Here is a 16185-nt window from a genome sequence, read left to right as displayed (position 1 = left end):
AACCCCCAAACCTGCCCCATATCCCCTCGTAACCGACAAACTGTGTCTCGCAGACCTACTACATTTACCCCATCCTCCAAATCTCCCCCCCCCCCCCCACCCCCACCATCAAACAGAATCCAGTACCTAAACAGACTCTAAATGCAGTCATGGACCTTTCCTCCCAAAGCCTTAGCCCTGCAGAAGTATCAGTCCTCTCCAAAGGCCTCACCTTTTGACTCCCCCCCTCCCCCCCCCCCCCCCCCCACCCCTAAGGTTCAACCATATAGGACTTGTTAAAGACCTTCTCTCCTTCTCCCGGTCCCTACAGTGGAAGCAGTTTTTCGCCACCAACCCTATCAGTCAGACTCAACCAGAGACAAATGTGGAACCCTGCCCGACTCAGTTCATTCTTCCATCCAACCATGATCCACCCCCACTGCCCCCAAATCACCCACTGTTAACTTTCCAGAATTTCTTAACCTCAAATCTTGCCTCACCATCATCCCCGAAATCCCTCAACATGCAAACTAACATTATATCAACAGAAAATCTACAATCCACCACCTAAAAACTGATCTTGATCTTATAATCTTATCTTCTGACAAAGACTCCACCACTATGGTTTTGAACCCCCAAGATTACCTGGCTGAAGGACACTGCCAGGTGTCAAATTCATCCACCTACAAACTGTGCCACAGTCGCCCCATTCCAGAAATCCAGCAGGATTTCCAGTCTCTCCTAAAATCCTTAGGGCCATCCCAGAACCTCTCTCAAAAGTCCATCTCTCTCCCTGCCCCTACCATTCCCCGCACTCCTATCTTATACATGCTTGCTTAAGTCCATAAATCCAACCAGCCAGAATGTCTCATTGTGGCCTGTTATTGTGCTCCCACTGAGAAAATCTCTGCTCTTGTAGACCAACACCTTCAGCCTATTACCCACAACCGACATTCCTACTTAAAAGATATCAACCATTTCCTCTACTGCTTCTCCACAGTTCATGTTACTTTACCACACAGTGTGCTGCTTGTCGCTATTGATGCCATCTCCCTTTATACTAACATCCATAATGCCCTCGGTGTTACCGCTATTGAGCATTATCTCTCCCAATGACCAACAGATTCCAAACCAACCACCTCTGTCCTAGTTGCCATGACCAACTATATCCTCATCCATAATTACTTCTCCTTCAAAGAGATTACTTAAAAAAATAAAAAATAAAAATTTTAAAAATCTAGGTTACGGCTGTGGGCACCTGCATGGCACCATCCTATGCTAACTTAATCATGGGCCATCAGGAGAAATTCTTTCTAAACACCCATAATCCCAAACCTTTCTCCTGGTTCAAATTCACTGATGACATCTTCATGATCTGGATCAAGGGTGATGACACCCTATCCACATTCCTCCAAAAACTCAACATCTTCTCCCCCATTCTCTTCATCTGGACCAACTCAACCCATCGAGGTTTTTCTTGATGGTGACCTCCACCTCAAAGATGGCTATATTAGTTGCTCTATCCATGTCAAAGCTACCAACTGCCAGCAATACCTCCACTCAAACAGCTGCCAACCATTCCATACCAAGAAGTTCCCTCCATACAGCCTAGCCACCCGTGGCCTTTGCATCTCAAGCGACAAGCTGTCCCTCTGGAAATATACTGAGGCTGTTACTGAGGCCTCTACAGATCGTAATAACCCTCCCAAACTTGTTCAAAAACAGATCTCCCATGACTTATCTTTCCAGTCACCTAACACTTCCAAAAAACCCATCATCTGGCCACACAGGAACATTCCCCTTGTGACTCAGTACCACCCAGGACTGAAGCAACTGAATTGCATTCTCTGCCAGGTTTTTGACTACCTCTTGCCATGCCCAGAACTGAGAAATGTCCTACCCACTGTACTTCCCATCCCTCCCACAATGGTATTTTGCCACTCATCAAACCTACACAATATTCTCATCCATCCCTACACGACCCCTGCTCCCAGCCCCTTGCCTCATGGCTCATATCCCTGTAATAGACCTACATGGAAGACCTGTCCCATACATCCTCCCACTCCAGTCCTATCACGAAACATCACCAACCCCTTCAAAGGCAGGGCTCTATGTGAAACCAGTAATGTGCTCTACAAGGTAAACTGCAACAACTGTGCCACTTTCTACATGAGCATGACAACCAACAAGCTGTCTGTCCACATGAATTGCACCAACAAACTGTGGCCAAGAAACAACTGGACCACCATGTCACTGAGCACGCCGCCCAACATGGCATCCTTCATTTTAATGACTGTTTCACAACCTGTACCACCTGGAATCTTCCCACCAACAACAGCTTTTCTGAATTGCGCAGGTGGGAACTTTCCATGCAATATACCCTATGCTCCCATAACTCTCCTGGCCTCAACCTGCATTACTCATTGTCCTTACCCATCTAGCACCTTCTCTGTTCCCATTCCAGCACTACAGAGCCCTCATTCCACCAATGCACCCAATATTTTTCTTCTCTCATTTTCTACTAGCTGCCCCTCCCCCCTCTCTCTCCCACACCTTACGTCTAACCTCCCGAGTGCACCTAGCTGCCCCACTCTCCACCTCATCGCTGCATGTTACCAGCAGTACTTCGCTGTCCCCCACCCCTGTCCTGCTATCCTTCCCCTTCCCTGCCCCAGCCTCCTCCTTACTCCCACCCAGTTGCCTCTCTCATTATGCCGTGCTGCTCGCAGTATGGCTCCAGCTGCCAGAATCTGTGATCATGTGTGTGTGAGTTGCATTTGCGTGTGTGTGTGTGTGTGTGTGTGTGTGTGTGTGTGTGTGTGTGTGTGTTTGGATACTATTTTTGACAAAGGCCTTGTTGGCTGAAAGCTAACTTTCCGACAATCCTTTTGTTGTGCCTTTCTGCAACTCAGCATCTCTGGTATATTATATGTAGCAATTATCCTTTCCATTATATTGTTACATGCCATCCCAGATTTTCCATTGTTTGCTTTCACTATTTAATTAATATTAGCATTATACATTTCACACTGGTTTGGAACATTATAGGCATTGTTTTAGACTGATTTACAAAAAGGTTGTTTTGTAATAGGTATTTGTTTGCATTTTCACTATTTAGGAGTGCTTCTTTTTCAAGCTTGTCCTTTGCATCAGCTGCACATATAATTGTAATTTTCGTCTTTTAGGTGAATAAGTTCCATAGTCATTACTCCACAGTTTTTGAACAGCAGCAACTTTCCCAAACTTCTAGTATTGCTTAATAACCTGCCTCCACAGTTCAAAGATATGTCCACCATCTTGATTTTAGACTCGCGCAACTGATTGAGATTCACAGCTAGATCAATGTTTCTATTTCCATCTGTTGAGGAACATAGAATTCCTTTTTCTTATAAATTTAAACTTGTAGGTAGCAAAATGAGTATGATGCTTTAAAGTGTTTTGACACAAATAGCATTACTACTGCTTATATCCTCCTTCCTTTTCACAACAAAAAATAATTAAGATTTGTTTTGGACTTTTGAAAGTTTATCATTTTGTTGTGTGGCCCCTCTATTGCTTGTCTTTGTAAACTAAATATTGATTCGTAATCTGCCAAACTGTTCCTCCAGGATGCAAGAGAAGCACCCTGCTAGTATATCAGTATCTTGTTACTAGTGTGGTTCAGTGAATCAGTGGTTAAGTGCTGTGCTATGGATTCAAAGGTCTCAGGTTCTATTCCAAGTCACTTAACAATTCTTCCATCCTTTGGCAATGGTTGTTAATGTGACAAATGACAAGTTGCAACATGGTTCAGAAGCCACATTAAACTGTATGTTCTCATATATGAGGTGTGATCCAGAAGCAAAAGAATTTTTTTTTGAAGAATCATTATTTATTCATCAACAGTAACTTTGTCCACTTCAAAGTAATCCTCCTCAGATATAATAATTGTACCAGTGCATTTTCTGATCTTGGAAGCACTTCTGGAACTCACTTTCCGTTATGGTGTTCAGCTCCTTCAGCGATTCTATTTTTATCTCATCACTGGTGGCAAAACGACATCCTCTCATGGTTCTATTCGGCATTGGGAATAGAAAGAAGTTACAGGGAGCCATGCCTGGTGAATATAGTGGTTTGTTTTCTGCCAAAAAATCTTGCATGAACATTGACGTGTGACCTGGAACATTATGATGAAGCAATTTCCACAAGTAGTTTTGCCCTAATTCTGGTGATTCTCTTCAGATTGCTTCATGCAAATGATGCGTAATTTCCAGATAATATTCATTATTGATCATATGACCATAAGGCAGGAACTCATGATGCACTATCCCATAGTAGTCAAAGATAACAGTGAGAAGAAGTTACACATATGGTCGAACTTGTAATTCCCTCCACCCTGACCCCCCCACCCCCCAGTCTCAGCTCTTACGGCAGGTTCCATTGGGATAATTGGGCCTCAGTTTGGATTCATACATGTTTTGTCACCTGTTATAATCTTCTTTAGAAGTTACTGATCATTGTCAACTTAATTCAGCAGTTCCTGAGCATTATCTATGTGGCATCATTTTTGGTTGAAATTCAACACTTTTGGAACAAACTTCGCTGCTACCCATTTCACCCCCAAAACATCAAGAAATTGCTTGGCATGAGCCAAAGAAATGCCGACATCATCATCAACCTCTCTGACGGTGATTCGGCAATTTTCTAGAACCATTTTCCTTACGTCTTCCACATTGTTATCAGTACTTGATCCCTCAACTCTCTTTGAAATGTTTACACAACTCGTAAAGTCTTCTCTTATTTATAGTAGATTGACCAGGAGCGATAGTCAACATTTTGAATGGGGCGGCTGCACTTTATTCAATTTTTCAAGCAAAATTTAATGCAGATTCTTTGATCCATCTTTTTTGTAAGTAAAATTCACTGAGAACTTGAAAACATGTATAACCTGTACAACTGTCAACAATAAACTAAATATTCAAAACAGCTGAAAATCAAACATAAATCAGGAACATATGTACCAACAAGATAAAAAAAGAAAATTGAATGTATAACACCCATGAAATTAAATAAAAAATCCTGTTACTTTTTTATCACACCTCGTAACTGTCTAGCTAAGTCAGTTCAAAGGTTTGAGGAAGGCAAGGACATAGCACCTCCAACAGGGCCACCAGCCTTCTGGTTGAGCTTTACCTATCTCATTGCTTTATATTGACATCTTACTCAGAGGTGACAAGTCATGGGATAGTGATATGTAGGAATACAAATGGCAGTAGTTTTGTGTACACAAGGTATAAAAGGGTAGTGTATTGATGGAGCTGTCATTTTTACTCAGGTGATTCATGTGAAAAGGTTTTCAATGTGCTTATGGCTGCATGATGGGAATTAACAGACTTTGAATTCAGAATGGTAGTTGCAGCTAGACACATGGGACATTCCATTTTGGAAATCATTAGGGAATTCAGTATTCTGAGAGATGTGTCAAGAGAGTGCCGAGAATACCAAATTTCGGTCATTATCTCTCACCATGGACAAAGCAGCGGCCAACATCCTTCAACTAACAACCGAGAGCAGCAGCGTTTGCATAGAGTTGTCAGTGCTGACAGCCAAGCAACATTGCACGAAATAACCGCAGAAATCAATATGGGACATATGACAGACATATCCATTAGGACAGTGCAGAGAAATTTGGCATTACTGGTCTATGGCAGCAGATAACCAACACAAAAGCTTTTACTAACAACATGACATCATCAGCAATGCCTCTCTTGGGCTCATGACCATATTTGTTGGACCCTAGACAACTGCAAAACCAAGGGGTGGTCAAATGAGTCCCAATTTCAGATGGTAAGAGCTGATGGTAGGCTTCAGGTGTGGTGCAGATCTCACAAAATCATGGACCCAAGTTGTCAACAGGGCACTATGCTAGCTGGTGGTAGCTCCATAATGGTGTAGGTTGAGATTATATGGAATGAATTGGGTCATCTGGTTCAAGTGAACCAGTCATTGGCTGGATATGGTTATGTCCCGCTACTTGGAGATCATTTGCAATCATCCCAAACAACGATGTCATGTCGCCAGACACAATTGTTCGCTATTGGTGTGATGAACATTCTGGACAATTTGAGTGAGTGATGTGGCCACCCAGATTGTCTAACGTGAATTCCATTGAACATTTACGGGATTTAATCGAAGGGTCAGTTCATACTAAAAATCCTGCACTGGCAACAGTTCCACAATTATGGACTGCTATAGGAGCAGTAAGGCTCAATATTTCCTCAGGGGACTTGCAACAATTTGTTGAAGCTATGAGTTGCTGCACTACGGTGGGCAAAAGGAGGTCAACATGATATTAGGAGGTATCTCATGGCTTTTGTCACCTCAGTGTATTTCATTGTTCTTAGTTATATAGTAGGACCTTCTAAGAGTATCTTTTGTGTTGTCCAGCTAAAACTGATAAAATTTTGATCTAAATTACATGATTGTTTTCTTTCCTCTTTCAGGTGATGTTTTTAATACTGATGTTTCTAGGCCTTGGGAGTTTAATACAACATTCCCAATTAGAAGTGTTGTGCTGCCATATGTTTGTGTAGGACTGCCATTAAAATTCTTGAAGTTTATTGCACCTTATGCAAAGTATTGGACTGGTGCTGAAGTGCAAACTCCATATACATTGTTAGTTCTACCTCGTTTAACTTGTTGTGCCTTGTCATTTATTACTGATTATTGTTTATATCACATCTGCAAATGTTATGGTCAAAATTATAGAGTGAGACTCATTGTACATGCAAGTTCTTTTGTTATCCTAGTCTTTGGAACAAGAACATTCTCGAATATGATGGAAATGGTTTTGGTGTCTGTTCTTTTATGTTTAGTTGTTGACTGTATGTCATTTTCAGAGCAGGTAAGGGACACACTGATTGTTCATTATTTATTTTAGTCTACCTGTAATTAAATTTTATTAATAACAAGTATTGTCTTCAGGTCATTCATCGTGATGAATATCTCAGAGAAAAATACAACAAGGCTGATTCACCAGTAACCAGGACAAAACTCTATAAATTGATAAACTCCTTACCAAGTCATTCTTTTAGTTGTTGTTTTGCTGTTGCGACAGTGGTTGTTATAGGAGTATTTAATCGACCAACATTTATTGCATTTGCCATTCCGCCTGTTTTCTTTTGGCTTCATAGAGGTCTTGGATCAAAAAGTGTTGGTTTTGTACAATTTCATCTCCGTATGCTTGTCTTTATTTTATCTTGCATACCCGGGATTATTTTTTACATAATAACTGATTCATATTACTATGGATATTTGACAAATAGTGAAATTCAGGAATTTAAAGTAAGTTTGAATAATTTTGTTGTTACTCCTTTGAATTTCTTACGATATAATACAGTTTTTACAAACTTATCCAAACATGGATTACACCCACGATATCTTCATGTGTTGGTCAATGTTCCACTGCTGTATAATGTTTTGGGGGTCATCGGAATGATCACAGTCATAAAAATGATATACAAGTAAGTAAAAACTGTTATTTGATTTACCCTTACTTATATCTCACTTATAGAGTATTGTTTTTAGAACAGAAATGTATATTGTAAGGAAACAACCATTACTGAACAGAAATTTTTAATTATAGGGGAAAGATATGTGGCCATTTTGAAAGCAATATTGTTATGGAAAAGGAAACTTGACTGAGCACAATAAACTCACCCTCTTTTTTTTTCTTTTCCTTTCTTTTCTTTTCTTTTCTTTTCTTTTCTTTTCTTTTCTTTTCTTTTCTTTTCTTTTCACCAGTTGTAAGCTGCTCAAGTTATATGCACATGATAGTGTCTCAGGCTCATCTGCGGAAGAATTGGCTGCCAGACAGAAGAGACCACACAGGAAGCACGAATCAGATCTGTGACAACATTATCTCTAGATTCTTTGGTCTGCACTACACATTGGAGTTTTGTAGAGTGCCCACACATCAAAGGTGATCTGTGAATGGCAAGAAGGGCATTTAGAAAACTTATAGAAGAGTTTCTCAATAAAAAAAAGTCTTCTCAGGAACATATTAAAGCTGATAAGATATCAAATATGGAGATAAAAAATATTAAAATACTAGTTATTTACTGCTGAAGCACTTGCACCATAGTCCTAGAGCACCCCATTTATTGATTCCTTTGTTAATCCATGAAACAATTCACATTTTATGGATCTTGTCATTCCAACATTGAAAAATTAGCAGCTTAAAATTCATTTCTTACTCAGTAATTGACAATGAATTTTCTTCTAATCTAGTTCTGTGTTTGTTTTTAGTCTTAACTACTTATCATTTCTAGATATCTTTTAATACAGGACTTCTTACATTAGACAATCTGTTTTAATCCAGGTACTCCACTGCCATATCAAAACTGTTATTTTGTAAATAATCTTTTAGCTTTGTTTTGAAACAGCAGATAGTATATATGTCTTTATATATTATGAATAATTTATTTTATAATTTGATGGTATTGTGCAACTCTGCTAACTTTTAACTTTACTATTTTCTGTCCAGATGAAAATTATAGCTACTTCTAGTTTTAACCTAGTATGCAGTATTTTTTTACATATCTAACTCTGAAAGGACAGTTAAGATTTCCACCATTTTAAGTTTTCTTTCCAATAAAGCAGTTACCCAAACAATAGGAATTATCTACCAGACCATCCTGGATCACTCGTCAGATCAAACAAACAGACCAATGCTTGTGAGTGTGTCACTAGAAAGACAGGCATTATCAGTACAGTGCAGACAACAATATGCAGATTTGCAGTTTTCTGAATATATATATGGGAAGTGTTTTATTTTATTTTTTTAAATGTTAAATCACATGTTTGTGTTGGTGGCATTGTCAAAAACAGTATCGTATAGTTTCATAGTATAAACACCCATTGTATGTCAAAATGCTAATGTTTTTCCAAGGAAAAGTGACAAGTAGGTTGGTAAATCTCTCAAAAAGTAAAGTATGATGCCAAAATGAAGTGTTTTTAAGAAACATGGGTTTCATGCTAATAGATTTTCGAATAAAGGGAAACATTGTGTTCAACTTGTGGCATGTGAAGTTACAGCCAATGAAATATAGGCAAACTCATCAGTATCTAGAGAAACACTCGTTATTGCTTCGAAGATAAAAATACAACATAGTGATACACAGTTTTCTCAAAACGAAAGTGATGTAAAGAGAGGCTAGGTTATATTCTGATAGATTTACACATCCTAGCAAGGGTGTTGTAAAATATGTGGAGGGCCAGTTACTTTACATAAAGACAGGTATCAAATGGACTAGCCAGGAAACTTATCATTAATTCTGCTAGTTGTAAATATACTCTTCATTTTTGAATTCTGGTACGTGTAAAGATAAAGTAAATTTTAGGTGGTTTTATAGATTGAGAGCTGTTGGCAAAGGACACACTGCAGCAGAAACAATGTGTGCCGTGATGAGTACGCCATGCCCACCTTGTAAAAGAGACAAGTATGCATGATTTATTGGACCTGCTGTGGAATCTGTTGCATGTGAGCCAATGAAGGGTGCTGCAAATGAAGCTGTTGAAATAAATGATGGTATGACTGACATACCAGTAGCTTTTGATAGCACTTGGCAGAAGTGCAGCTACAGTTCTAACAATTCTGTTGCTACAATGACCATTGTGGATACTGGAAAGCTAATAGATTTCCAGATTTTAACCAAACATTGTTATAAGTGTAAAGCAGGGAATGAAGGAGGACATATCTGCGACAGAAACTATGAAGGAACAAGTGGTGGTATGGAGGCCTCTGCAGCTATTGAAATTTTTGTGTGTTACATTAAGTTCTTAGGTGATGGAGACTCAGAAGCATACAACAGTGTAGTAGCCACTCAGCCTTACAGTGAGAAGCTTATCACAAAACTGGAATGTGTTGTTCATGTCCAGAAGAGGATGGGCACCAGGTTGAGGAAGTTGAAACAAAGTTTGAGAGACAAGAGACTTTCTGATGGTAAAACCGTAGGAGGCAGGCTGACAGACAAACTGATTGATGAACTGCAGCAGTGTTACGGGATGGCCATTAGAAATAATACTGAGGATTTGTTGAAAATGAAGTAGGCAGTATGGGCTAACTTCTTCCACAGACTGTCAACTGATGAAAAAGCAGTACACCACCTTTGCCCTCCTGGACCTGATTCATGGTGCAATTACTGCAATGCTCAGTACTCAAACAGTTCATACAGCCATAAACATTCCATCCCAGCAGCAGTCATGGATATCATAAAACCTATTTACAGAGACCTGGCAAATACTGAATTACTGTGAAGTGTCTGCATGGTCAGACTCAAAATCCCAATGAGTCGTTCAATAATCTTATATGGTCTTGCTTACCAAAAAACATTTTTGTTGGAATGAAGACACTAAAGTGGGAGTGGGAGGGGGCAGTGATGCTGTTATTGCTTTTAATGATGATAACATTGGTGGTGTGAAAGTGCTACAGCATATAGGAATTAATCCTGGAGCGAACTACATCAGAAAACTTGAATGGATGGACAAGGTTCGCATTGATAAAGCAGAGTATGCAGCACAGTTGGCTGCTAAGAAGAAAAAGCTGGGGAAAAGATCATGAGGATGATATACAGTATGGTGCTGGGTGCTTCTGAGTGACTAAAAATAAAAAATTAAACATATTTTAAGTGAGTTACAGTCTTTTGAAACTTTAGAAGCGGTTCCTGAAAATTTACATTTTCTGTTGCATTCTTCTCTAAATCTCAGAAACCACTTTGAGTAGAGTATTCAAATTTTGACGGAGTAATAACATACATATCTTGAGTCTACTAAACTACAAGAAGAACATAATTTTATGTATAATTGAAATTATTTAGTATAACGTACAAAAAAATACACAAAATTTTAACTGTGTTATTAAAAAATTGTATTTCTAAAAGCAGTGGCTGAAATGCAGTTATTGTTGTTCAGTAGACTCAGAACATACAGTTTAATGTCCTGTAAAAGTTTCATGTCAATGTTTACAGTAGTTCCTGAAATACAGGGAAGCCAAGTCACTCAATTTAATATTGTTGGGATAGGGCATTTCAACTTCCCTTAACTCTAACGGCAAATTTCTATAACCTAATTACTTTGCATTGCAATTTATGTTGCAAAGGAACACGATTTTTGACTGCACTGCAGCAAAATCAGAAGTGTGCCACTGTTTTAAACATTATAGATGAATCTATCTTTTATTGAAAATCATGTACATTGTTTTTTTGTTTCAGGGCTCTAATTCTCAAGCAGTGGACTGATTTACCAAGAATACAAAGTGTTGTCAGTCTTATGACAGCCTCTTTCATCACACCAGTAGCTGCATTATCTGTTTTCCCCCATCAGGAACCAAGATTTCTAATACCTGTTACACTTCCTGTAGTTTTTCTACACTCACAACATATATATCAAACTTCTGGTACAGTGCAGCCCTATCATCATGTGCAGAGAAAACCAACTGGTGCTCATTCAAAAATGAATTTTTTGCTATCATTATGGTGCATCAGTAATTTAATATTGACTATATTTTTTGGTTTTCTTCACCAGGGTGGAATTTTTCCATTGTTAAAACATTTCTCAGCAGAACTACAGTCTAAACCACAATTCACTTCAATTCATCTTGTAACTAGTCACATGTATTCTTTGCCAATATCTCTGTTGCAGTTGCATAATCCCCACCATACATATTATAACAGAACTGTTGGCTTAAAATACCGCAAAGCGAAACAGTTTTTTTCCTATGAGATGGGGTCCGTCCCTTTAGAGGAAGTGTACTTAAAAATTAATGAACTGCTAGAAGAATGTGAGAGACGATTTCATTTTAAAAAGCTTGATTATCGTTTATATTTGGCTATGCCGGCTACCCTCAGTGAAGAGTTCTACTCACTCACATACAACAAAAGCTCACCATTGTCATTTATTATTGAAGATGTTTTTTATCCACATCTTTCAACAGAAGCATTACCAAATGTTTTCTCCTTGACAGAGTGTTCATATGACGATGAACTAATAGGATTTTGTTATAGTGAACGCTTTTATACATCTCCTGTTAAGTACATATTAAAATTTTTGCAACAGTTTGGGCTTATTCTAGTAAGAATTGACAAAATGAAACACTTAGCATATTAAAGACTTGGAGAGAGGGTGTGTAATAATGTGAATAATGCATTTAACTTTCATTTCTGTGATATTTTGTAGACAAATATGAGTTCCTATTTTATATTTTTAAGTGAATGAGCTGTATATATTTGTAGGCCTGTGAATTGTATAATATGTACATTTGCACCGAGTACATAAAGAATGGATGAAATTAGGAAGTTTGTGCTTTATTTGACTCCACATGTTTCATAATAAAGCACTGAAGCATAATTATCAGAAACTTGTTATTGCTTCCTTCCAAATGTGAGTGTGAGTTCTTTTATTGTAAATAAACTCAATTACAAAGTCTCATAGCTGTTTTAATGCTGGATGATGGTGGAGATACAGTTGTTTAGAACATCTTGAAAGAAAGTAAACACTCGGCTATATTTATTGTTTCCCAGTTTAAAAGTTACTAATTCCTAAGCTACAATTTTTTTGAAGTGGGTGGGTGGTGAGGGTGGTGGGGGGGGGGGGGGGGGGGGGTTAGGGATCAGTCAGTTGAAGTGTATTTGATATGTTGATACATGGGCGGATCAACAGTTTCCTCACACACTCTTATCAGATAGTTTATGTAGCAGCCATACATTGATTGGCCCACGTGTGTGCCTGGAGGTGGCACACTGTGGCATTGAAATCAGTAACATTTGAACTGGAACAATTTTTACAGGGGCCCATGTGTGTGCCTGAAGGTGACACATTGTGGCATTGAAATTAGTAACGTTTGAACTGGGGCAATTTTCACAACCGAGAAGATAAATAAATAATAAGAAATTAATTTAAAAAGTTTATTTTCTTCCATCTAGGAAAAAATTGAAGTCATTTTATATGCTGTATACATTGCACTTCTAAATTCATTGAGCCACAAATTAGAGATTGTGAAATTCGAATTTTTTTTTTCTATTTTGGCTCATAAATCTATTACTTTGCCTTAAAAGCGTTTTATTTGTGGTTTAGTGTCACTTTGCTAGACTGTGTATTTTTATATCTTTTCTTATAAAAATTGTTACAGCTTGTCATATTCTATTTCATACGTAAATATATCTTTCAAGAAAATAAGAAATAGAAAAATTTTCTGAGGAAAAAAACAAGCCTTATTTTACAAAAGGTTTACAAAATTCTTTGCTTTCAGAAGGTAACAAATAGTGTGAAATAAAACTGAACTTTTTTTTTTTCCTTCATGGAAGTTATTCCCTTGTGTCTTAACAAATATTCTATCATGTTGTCCTTTCTTCTTTTCAGTGTTCCACATATATTCTTTTCCTCAGTGATTCTGCAGAGAACCACCTCATTCCTCACCTTATTACTCCACCTAGTTTCCAACATTCTTCTGTAGCACCAAATCTCAAATGCTTCAATTCTCTCATGTTCCGGATTTCGTACAGCCCATGTTTTACTACCATAAAATGCAGTGCTCCAAATGTGCATTCTTAGAAATTTCTTCCTTAGATTAAGGCCTATGTTCTAGTGGAGTTCTCTTGGCAAGGAATGCCCTTTTGGCCAGTGCTTTTTATATCCTCCCTGCTTCATCTGTCATTGGTTATTTTGCTGCCTTGATAGCAGAATTCCTTAACTTCATCTACTTTGTGATCCCCAGTTGTGATTTATTCTCCATGTTCCGTACTTAGTAGACCGTTCATTCCATTCAACAGATCCTGTAATTCTTCGTTACTTTCACTGAGATTAGCAATGTCATAAGTGAATCTTATTATTGGTATCCATTCACCTTGAATTTTAATCCCACTCTTGAAGGTAAAAGACTTCACCCCTCTCTTACATCCTTTTTAATCAGAGCACTTCATTCTCAGTTTTCCTGTCTTATTGTTCCCTCTTGGTTTCTTGTTCATATTGTATATTACCTGTTTTTCCCTATAGCTTGCCCCTATTTTTCTCAGAATGTTAAACATCTTGCACCATTTTACATTTACAGACATTTTTTTCCAGGTCAACAGGTGCTATGAATGTGTCTTGATTTTTCTTCAGTCTTGCTTCCATTATCAACAATACCTGTTTCTCTGTGCCTTTACCTTTCCTAAAGCTAAAAATTCTGATGAAATATTATCTCTCCTTTTGGCCTCATTTCATCTTAAGTCTTCCAAAGCTCTTTTAAATGCTGGTTCTATTACTGGCTCTTCTATCTCTTCTCTACAGACACCTGTTTCTTCTTCTGTCATGTCATCAGACAAGTCCCCCCCTCCCCCAGAGATTCCTCCAGTGTATTCTTTCCACGTATCCATTCTCTCCTCTGCATTTGGCAGTGGAATTCCCATTGCACACTTAATGTTACCACCCTTGCATTTAATTTCACCAAAGGCTGTTTTGACTTTTGTATATGCTGAGTCAGTCCTTCCAACGAATATTTCTTTTCTCATTTTCTTCGCATTTTCATGCAGCCATTTCACCTTAGCTTCCTACACCTCTTATTTATTTCATCCCTAAGTGACCTGCATTTTTGCGCTCTTGAATTTTCCTGAACATTTTTGACTTCATTCTTTCATTAATCAGTTGAAGAATTTCTTCTGTTACCCATGATTTCCTCACAGTTATTTTCGTTACAGCTGTGTTTTTGTTTCCAACTTCTGTGATTGCTCTTTTTAGGGATGTCCATTCCTCTTCAACTGAACTGCGTATGGGATGTCCATTCCTCTTCAACTGAACTGCGTACTGAGCTATTTGTTGTCAGAGTATCTATAGCTTCAGTGAACTTCAGGCAAATCTCTTCATTCCTCAGTATTTACATACCCCACTTCTTTGCACTTTGATTCTTCCTGACTAGTCTCTTAAACTTCAGCCTATTATCTGATTTCAGAATCTCTGTAAAACTGTGATGTAATCTAACTGAAATATTCCCATTCTACCAGCCTTTTCCAAGTATTCCTCCTCCTCACATTATTGATGAACATAGTATTCACTCACTATTACCAGCTGAAATTTATGGTAGAACTGAATTAGTCTTTCTCCTTTCTTATTCATACTACCAAGCCTATATTCTCTGTAAGCCTCTCTTCTGCTCTTTCCTTTACAACTCCATTCCAGTCCTCCATGACTATTAGATTTTCATCTCCCTTTATGTACTGAATTACCTGTTCAGTATCCTCACACGCTTTCTCTACCATCCTTTGCTCGCAGTGTCAGCATGTTTACCTGATGTTTTGTTGTCGATATTGGTTTACTGTCAATTCTGATGAGAACAACTTCAACGTTGAACTGTTCACAGTAACTTACTCTTTGTCCTACCTTCCTGTTTATAATGAATCCTACTCCTGTTACATCGTTTCCTACTGTTGTTGATATTACCCTCTCCTCATCCAACCAGAAATCCCTGACTTCTTTCCATTTCACTTCACAAACCCTCCATATCAAGAGTGAGCCTTCCCTTTCAGATTTTCTAGCTTCCATACTACATTCAAACTTCTGATATTCGAAACCCCAACATGTCAAACATTACCCTTTAATTGGTTATGTAATCTTTTTCTGATGATCATCTCACCCTTGGCAGTCCACTCCCACAGATCTGATAGGGCACTAGTCTGAAATCTTTTTGCCAATGGAGGCATCATGATGACAATCATGACACTTTTTCAATTACAGGCCACATATCGTGTGAATACACATTATGTATGTTTAATGCCGTGGTTTCCATTGCCTTCTGCATCCACATGCCTTTGATCACTGCTGATTCTTCTGCCTTTTAGGGGCCGATTCCTACCCCAAGGACAATAGACTGCCATGAACCTCTGCCTGCTCCCCATAGACAAAGCTGTTGATAGAATGAGGGTGGCTTCTTATGCCAGAAGACTTTGGCTGCCGCTGTTAATGATTTTTATTCAAAATTTAAGCAGCGGCAGGGTTCGAACCTGGGTCCGAGGATGTTTTGATTGCTTGTCAAAGATGCTACCCCTAGATCGCAGACGCAATCACTTAAAGATTGATAAAACTAATTTTCTTACTGAGTACAGCATTTCAGTGCACATGTGCAAAAGTGGAAACCAATTTTCATGTAATTTTCAGTTCTCTTTTTAGCTTGTTTCACACCTCTCCTTAAATGAAGAA

At 38.4% G+C, this 16185-nt stretch overlaps 1 protein-coding gene across 1 annotated transcript in view; it reads left to right on the top strand.

Annotated features, from left to right (window-relative positions):
* The window catches only part of LOC126477956 (GPI mannosyltransferase 4), a 34461-nt gene extending 22012 nt beyond the window's left edge, over nucleotides 1-12449 (top strand). Inside the window, exons 2-4 of the mRNA XM_050103661.1 lie at nucleotides 6462-6862; nucleotides 6943-7481; nucleotides 11229-12449. Coding sequence (XP_049959618.1) covers nucleotides 6462-6862; nucleotides 6943-7481; nucleotides 11229-12123 — 1835 coding nt within the window. The 3' untranslated portion in view covers nucleotides 12124-12449. The remainder of the gene's footprint in view (nucleotides 1-6461; nucleotides 6863-6942; nucleotides 7482-11228) is intronic.
* Nucleotides 12450-16185: the final 3736 nt, after the last annotated feature.

The sequence above is a fragment of the Schistocerca serialis genome, chromosome 1, assembly GCF_023864345.2.
Source record: "Schistocerca serialis cubense isolate TAMUIC-IGC-003099 chromosome 1, iqSchSeri2.2, whole genome shotgun sequence".
Lineage (NCBI taxonomy): Eukaryota > Metazoa > Arthropoda > Insecta > Orthoptera > Acrididae > Schistocerca > Schistocerca serialis.
Note: the sequence above shows the minus strand (reverse complement) of the source record. Positions and strands in the feature narration are given on the sequence as shown.